The sequence below is a fragment of the Erithacus rubecula genome (assembly GCF_903797595.1).
Source record: "Erithacus rubecula genome assembly, chromosome: 3".
NCBI lineage: Eukaryota > Metazoa > Chordata > Aves > Passeriformes > Muscicapidae > Erithacus > Erithacus rubecula.
In genome coordinates this window covers 4,741,241-4,749,614 of record NC_136689.1, presented here as the reverse complement: position 1 = coordinate 4,749,614, position 8,374 = coordinate 4,741,241, and the positions used below count along the sequence as shown (strand labels likewise).

The 8,374-nt window shown below is 34.5% G+C and overlaps 1 protein-coding gene across 1 annotated transcript in view; it reads right to left on the bottom strand.

The window, feature by feature from the left end:
* Window positions 1-554: 554 nt before the first annotated feature.
* Window positions 555-8,374, bottom strand: part of LOC306800245 (sodium channel protein type 5 subunit alpha-like) — a gene marked incomplete at both ends in the record, with an annotated part of 31,191 nt that continues 23,371 nt past the window's right edge. Inside the window, 7 exons of the mRNA XM_079302207.1 lie at window positions 555-1,690; window positions 2,992-3,256; window positions 4,038-4,138; window positions 6,087-6,228; window positions 6,477-6,530; window positions 7,438-7,692; window positions 7,833-7,902. Of these exons, the coding sequence (XP_079158333.1) occupies window positions 555-1,690; window positions 2,992-3,256; window positions 4,038-4,138; window positions 6,087-6,228; window positions 6,477-6,530; window positions 7,438-7,692; window positions 7,833-7,902 (2,023 nt within the window). The remainder of the gene's footprint in view (window positions 1,691-2,991; window positions 3,257-4,037; window positions 4,139-6,086; window positions 6,229-6,476; window positions 6,531-7,437; window positions 7,693-7,832; window positions 7,903-8,374) is intronic.

Below are 8,374 nucleotides of genomic sequence, written 5' to 3'. Positions count from 1 at the left end.
TTTGGGTGTTTGAGTAAAGACACCTCAAAAATTCTTAGGCACAATCAAATCCATTCAAAGACATTAGAAGGAGGATGGTCCCAAAAACATCAAAATTAGAGACTGATTATACTCAAGTGTCTTGAGTGAGCTCTTTTACAGAAGTGCAGTAATTACTTAATTTTGTAACAATGAAGGCTGTTTGGAAAATTTGGTTCTCTCTAAAGACATGTACCTTATTCTATATCCTTCTGTGTTTATAAATAAGTGCTTAGAATTGATTTTTTACAGACTTCTTCCATTAACACATGAACAAATATAAAAATGACAGCTGAAAAAATTAACTCACCAACTCCAGTAGTTAAGGGAAAAAATTCCATTTGATTTTCCTCTAATATTTCCGACATAGTTGTTCAAATCTTAATTGCTTTAAGGATCATTTGCAAATCTGAACAATTACAATACTTGAAGGCTGCCATTATTATTCTACATTGAGAGTATTTGTGGGATCAAAAAATGGTCTCCATCTGAAAATGTGACTGGTTTAATTGGAAATGCTGCAGGCAGGGGCAACCTCATGTGTCAAGCTTATCCTGAGCAAAGCCATCATAACATAAAGGGAGGGATATGGAAGAAACAGGACGTATTTTATCTGTCTTCCTACCAGGCTTTTCATTATGCAGTGATGCAAGAAGACTTGGCTTGTCCTGTATTTCTCGTTCAAAGACAGCACTGTGATGTTTACAATGGTATAAGGATATACTCTCAAGAGAACGTTGCCTCAAATACCTCCTGAAGGCCTTTTGAATAATAAGAGCTGACACTTCCTCTTGTTTTCTTTTGAGGGTCGAAGAAATTGGGCTGTAACAACTTTTGGATGGATTGCTAGCTGTAATCTTTTCTTCCATGTTTAATTCAAGACTCTCCAAATCTCCAAATTCTCCCAAGACCCTTTTAGTGAAAGCCAGCAAGATATCCAAGTAGTGGATCTTATCTCCACTAACTATAGGGATGTCCATGGAGATGAGCTGGATTTTATTTGGCTTTGGGATGCGCAAGGGGAATTCCAGCGCATCTGCAAAGTCTGAAAGAGCAGAATAATCTATAAACTGTGTTGCCAGAGGGTCAAACTTTCCCCATGTCTCATAAAACATATCAAAGTCATCCTCACAAAGAGGATCTGTGCTTTCCTCAGTGGCAACGCTGAAGTTCTCTAAAATGACAGCTATGTACATATTTATAACAATGAGAAACGATATAATGACATAGCTTACAAAATATAAAATGCCAAAGCTCTTACTGATGCAATTATCTTTTTCTGTCCCTGTTATATTTAAATGGGGAGCACATGCACCAGGTCCTTTTAGCACAGGGGCCAGAAGAGTATCCCAGCCAGCTGATGTGGTAATTTGGAAGAGGCAGAGAATGCTACCACAAAACGTTTGGAAGTTGAAAATGTCATCAATCCCACCATCCAAGTGGAGACAGGCAAAGTTTGCCATGCCCACGATGGCATAAATGAACATAATCAGGAAAAGCAGAAGGCCAATGTTGACCAGTGCAGGAAGAGACATCAGCAATGCAAAGAGAAGAGTATGAATTCTTTTGGCCCTGTGAACTAATCTCAGGATTCGGCCAATTCGCACCAAGCGGAGAGTTCTCAAAACAGTAGGGGAGAAGAAAGATTGAAACACTTCAGAAACTCCAAGACCTTTGAAAGGAAAAGAAAACAACAAAATGTTGTCAGGTCAAGCTAGTGAAATTAATGTCTGTTTTGTTATATTGTGTGCTTTAGGTGTCAGAAGTAACACTGCTCTCACTATAAACATCAATCCTGAAACTGCTCAGATAAAAGCTTAGGTAAAGAAAGAAAAATTGTAATACCGTTCAATATTAAAGAGGCATCAAGAGTTCTGCATAGTTTGGAAGCTGTGCTCTTTCAAGTTTCTCTAATTTGAGAAGGGAATTTATGCATTCATTGCTCAAGTACCTAAAAACTCCTGTTAAATCCATTCAGGTCCAGTGCTGGAAGCTCTGGGACTGTCTCTGAGCCACTGCCTGAGTGCTGCTCCTGCAGCCTAAGCCTAAATGTGAGACTGACTAATGCTTGGCACTCAAATGAGATCAGAGAACAAGAATAAAATAAAGGAAAATTGTCTCTCAGTGTTTATCCCCCATAACTCATCATTCTCTGACCCTACTATCAGAGTGATGACACAGCAGCAATGCTAATTATTACAAACAGAAGAGTTAGGAAGTCATAATTTTACTGGTTTGTACAGAATGGTAAAAGGCTACCATGCTTAGGCAAGAAGCAGAGAACTCAGAAGTTTTTCTTTCCCATCCTTTACAATATTATATGACCTAAACCTGAGTAGGAAGAACAGATAAAATAAACTATATGAGAAACTACAGATGCATATGACTTTTTACAGAGTAAATGATCAGCATCTAGTCTTATTTAAAGAGCCAAAAAATACAAGATAGTTAATTTTTTTGAGTCACAAATAGTGGTCCAGATTTAGGATTGTATTGAGCAACCAAATTTTTCTGAGCTTTCCAAATCTGCAGTTGGGCTCTGCTTTCTTTAAAGCAAGTCCTGAAAAATTAAATTAATCCCCATTTTTGATGCAAATGTATTTTTAACCTGAAATTTCTTTTACTGTGAAAACAAGAGTTAATGTGACAACATGCAAATTGAAAGCATAAAATGTTAGAACAACACTTTAAATAAAATATCTTTACAAGTATGCTACTGAATTAATATTCTGTTAATTCCTCAATAAAAATAATACTTTAAAAAAATTTGAAAACTCCATTTACCTTTTAGCACTCTGCAAAAATATAAGGGAAAACAAAAATGCATCCTTTTAGAAGGAATCACTTAGATAGTTTGAAAAAGCACAATGGATCTGGAATTTGTTTAACAGACATATATAGGTGGTTACTTCAAACTGGAATTTGGCTTAATATTGGTAAGACACATTACCTGATCTAATGATTGGTACTTACTCACTATTGAAAGGATCACAACACTGAAATCAAACATGTTCCAGCAGCTTCCAAAGTAGTAGTGCCTTAAGGCCAATATTTTCATGACACATTCTGCAGTGAACACAGCCACAAAAAAATAGTTGATTTTATTAAGAACATCCTTGGTGGATTTCTGGTTGTTTTCTGCCACCATAACGATCATATTTAGACAGATGAAAATCACAACGGTGATTTCAAAAGCTTTGTGAGATACAATGTCAAACAGCCATCCTAAGAATGCATTCTGTGGAGAGAATAAAAACTACTTAATGCCACTTCTGAGATCCAGCCTGCATTCAAACATTCAGTCATTTGTGCTTAGAAATGGAGTTTGAGATAACAGACATTAACAACAAGCTACTAAAAGCATTTTAGGTGATTTCTTTAGACCCTCAAAGAAAACTCACCATACTTTCAGTATTTTCAGGCATCGTGCAAGCACATTGGCTTAGAAAAAAATTTATAGCAGAGAAACATGCAGAGTATATTGTGATTGTTATTTTAATAGAAATACTTATTGAAGCAGATATTTTAGGACAAGCAATTCTAATTAAAATGTCATAAGCAGGAAAAACTCTGAGTAGTTACTGTGCAAAGCATGTAACTGGAATTAAATGTAAGAAAATGTGAGAAATAAAGCATATGATTATTTAAAAGCAAATAACAGCCACAGGGCATGTACTGCTCTCTATTCATTTTCACCTGCAATAATCCAATCTAGTTACAGAAGCAACATCATGCAACTTAAATAACCAAGATCATGTTATGAATATCAAATACTTAATATGAACTGGTTTTAAAAGTTTGTACATTTGAGTAAGTGATAAATAGATTATAAATTTCCTTAATTGATATCCTTAAAGATGACTGTGTTGGATGGAATTTTTAAACAATTTTTAAACAAAAGACAGTAAAATCTAAATACTATATTGACTGAGGAAGATGAGGGGCTGTAATTCAAAATTTATTTCCCAATGCCTGGCATCTTTATATTCTCTGTCATGTCCTTCTTAAGGTGTTCTCACCGATGGTCTTGGGATGGGTTTTTGGGGTTTCTTGGATCCAAGTTTTTTTAGGGCATTATAGTACTTTTTCTGTTCCTCAGTCAAAAATAGATCTTTTCCACCTAAGTAAAGAGGAAAAATGTTGTTCAGATGAAGACAAATAAATATCAACAAATTTATGATAAAGACAATTATCACAAGTGAGACCTAAGAGAGCACAGAGACCAAATGTGTCTTCACCATTTCTCCTTTTCCCCTTTGATCTGATCTTTGATCTGATCTGGGTTGATCATGAAAGTCAAGTCCAGGCAGTGATCCCAAGTCAGTTCCCTCAAGTGTGAGAGCCCTTCTAAAGTTTTGCAAATCTATTTCTTATTTTCAAAATTACATGAGATGTATCAATAAGTAGCATATTTTATATTTTTGGGAAAGGTAGAAGAAAAGAAATGGACATGAAAAGAAATGGACAAGAAAAGAAATGAATAATCATTTTGAGACCAAGTTCTAGAGGGGGTTCTTGGCAATTAATTTCTTATTACCATCCACATCACCTGTATTACTGAGCAATCACTTGGAACCCAGTAATCAGAAACCATTCATCATAAAAGCTTTGAGTGATCAGCATTTTTGTACAACAAACAGATAAAAATGTTCAGCAGGACATCTGCAATTGGAATCACTCCAGCAAAACCTCTGAAAATTCACCTTAACTTCACTACATGGAATCTCAATGAAAAGCCCTAAGAAGTAGAGAGGAAATGAAAGAAAAAAATTAAAAAGAAAAAAATGTCAGTTACTGCACATACTAAGAAAAGAAAAAAGGTTTTACATCCACATAAACTTGTAGCAAATATTCAAGCTTATAAACTACTCAATCTCTTTATCTATTGGGATTATTGTAACTGTGACTTTGTTATAAAAGGAAATTCTTACAGTGGACTGCTGTTGCTCAATCCCTACACATCCTTTCTCTGTCCAAACTCAGAGAACAGAAGAATTTCTTGTGGGTTTTATTTCTATCTTTCTCTACCAAAGGCAGTAAAGCTCTGCTGCTTGGTTTATAAATCAGCCTATAGAAATAATAAGTGATTTCAGTAGAGGTTCTGTCTTCCAAATGGAAACCTTGAAAGTGGAAACCTTCTGTTGGGGTCTGCTTTTCTGGTATTTTTTTCAATGAGCAAGATGCATATTTGTAGTAAGACTTCCAAGTGGATTAATTGACAAAATTTTCCTTGATAGTCTGGATACTTTAAGCCCTTAAATGACAGCACACAATTGATAAATAAGCTTGGCACAAGGAAGGTGAAATATTCCAGTGAAGAATGACTGTTGCTTTTCTTTATTGCATTTTCCATTGTAAGATTTTTGCCTTCCATTTCTTACTGACTAACAAGAACAGGGAATATAACAACTCTGAGGGGAAAAGTGGAAGCAGTCATGGCTTCATGGGCTTTAACAGCCTTTAAATTTATACACAGCTTCTTCCTGGGGTCATGGCTTGGATCTCAATGCAGAATTTTTTTAAAACCTCTCTAAATTAATCTGTAGGTTTATTTTCTAAGTGAAGGACATTTTACAGTGTACCTAGTTTTAGAAAACATTCTGATTGACAGGACCTTTTCAAGGTTCTTTACCAGGAAAGCAGAAGTTACTCTTTCCATGACTGTTTCTTCCATGACTGATTAACCTGCTCACATTTGTGAGGTGTTTACTCTCAGCAAAAATGGTTGTTCTGTTCCCTAAAGCAAATCTTCAAAGCAGAAGAAAAGAATTCCACTCTCCTGTAGCAAAGTCTAGGTAACTTTTTGACTTCTAATTTCTAAATCTACTCACTGCTTCCTCCTTGTCCTGTACTTAGAACAAATTCAGGACTTAGTAGGAAAATAGAATTCACAGGTAAAAGCCTTGAGGAAGAGGAGATTCCTGTTTTCAAACCTTGGTTTGAAATGTTATTATTTTAAATTATCTAGTCAAATACTTATTTTAAAATGTTAGACCCCTAGATGTCAAACCAGCATTCGCTCAATCAAATTGGGATTACAGGAGACCATGAGTTAGCTCATGTTGTACTTATCTTTTTCCTTTGCTGGTTAAAATTGCTGATAACCACTCCAATGAAAAGGTTCAGCATGAAGAAAGATCCAAAAATAATGAAAACCACAAAGAATGCATACATGTGTAGGCGTTCTTCAAACTTTGGCTGTTGATCGATCTGATTAAATAAAAGAAACAAACCAGAAAAAAGAACATTGGCAAAAAATAGATAATCTCATCTTTGTCATTTCTAATTTATTATAGCAGATCTTTTTATTGTCATGAGGGATAAATTATTTCTAGACCTTTAGACCTTTATCTCAGTGTACATGTAGAACAACTGTCTAGCTCCATCTTGTTACTGTTTGTAAAGATAATGAAAAACAAAGCCAAATCCTGCTCTAAAATTTCACTTCAATGACATACCTCACGTGAATCCACTGCTGCATACATAATATCCATCCAACCTTTAAAAGTTGCCTGAAAGAAAGTGCATTGTTTATTATAAGTAAGAAAAAAAAATAGCTATTGCTAATATAAATGTGTTAATACTTGTGGAAAAAATGAGAAGTGTGCTGTAAAAAAATATGCATAAATTCTAAAACATGCTTGGAAGTATGATTCACTGGAGTTTATTACAGTAAAAAAATATCTTGAAAAGAAAACAAAAAAAAAAGTCATTATTCATGTCAAATGTGCTTTAATGCTAACTCTTATTAAACTGAAAATTTTATATAAACAAAAGAACACTAAAAGTTTCAGCTTAACTAGCAAATATAACTTAAAAGGATGAAAACAATTTCTAACAAAACAGCAGAAAGTTCCATCCTGTAATTTTTATCAATCATAGAATATTTTGGAGGATCCAGAACAAAGAACTTCATCTAGAAAAGATACAGAGATAACAGAAACTTTTAAAAAATGCCTTTCTCTCCTTTTTTGTGGTATTTTAGGAAGCTCAGTGAATTAGCAACCCAACACTTCAGAACTTTTACAAAACAAAAGAAGACATAAAATTCTAAATAAATTAGTCCATGAGTTTTCTTTCTAATCCACTCTGAACCAGAGAAAACAAGAATAACTTTAAATACAGTGACAGGCAGACTATTACAGGTTTAGTTTGTTAATCAATTTTTTTTAAAAAACCTGAAATTTAAAACAAAATGGAAAAGCTGTGAAACAGAGCTCTTGATTTTAACAAAAGGCTGTATATGCCCAAGTGTTTTTTAGGAGAAGCTGAGCAGCCCATAGATAAGGAAAATATTCATGGAAGCTAAAAAATCTCCAGTTTCAGAGAGATAAACAGAAGCAGAGTGATGTGCCTTGGCTGGGCTGCTCAACCAATTCCTTGAGGCAAACAAAATGAGCAAGTTTCTATAGAACTTACCACTTGCAGGAGAGCCAAGTATCCCATGCCAACATTGTCAAAATTCACAACACTATTTGTCCATGTCCCATTGTGGGAAATACAATCGTTTTTGTTTTCAATGATATCGATACTTCCTTCTTTGAGTGTGCATGTCCAAAATCTGCTTCCAAGCCATTTTACTCCTAGAACATTAAAGAGGAGCCAAAAAACAACACAGACAAGCAGGACATTGAAGATTGAGGGGATGGCTCCAAAGAGTGCATTCACAACAACCTGAATGAAATGAATGAAAAGAATCAATTATTTGCATTCAATAGATTATTTTTCACAGAAAGACACTGATTTTTTTAATCTTCTGTATCTACTGAAAATTCTCATCCATATAAAAACCCAGACCCCCCCAATATCTTTACCTTTATCCCTTCAAATCTTGACAAAGCTCGTAGAGGCCTCAGTGCTCTTAAAGTCCTGAGGGATTTCAGGCTGGTCCCAGAGGGGCAAGGTGAAAAATCTTCAGAAACAGAATTTAGTCCCCAGGAAACAAAGGACAGCTGTGTTCATTGAATTGGAACTGGGATCATTAAATGGCATAGCAACTTTTATTTTATTTATATTAGTAGACAATTCTAAGATGAAAGTTACAGTATATTTCGCCACTAAGTCAAATTAAGAAAATACACATTCAGAGTTATCACAATATAATTTTACTTCACTTCTAACATATGAAAAAAAAAATCTAATCCTAATTTCTTTTAAAAGATTTCATATTATTTCATTTAATATTAATATAACAATCAAATTGGTAACTATGATACATTCATACACTACCAGACCAGAAAGGTTTACTCAAATAAAATACTCCTATTTTCTACACAGTTATTATCAAAAGTGTACACAGGAATTTGCTATCATAACTGAGGGTGGAGATGTGAAAACAAAATTTTTTTAGGAGATA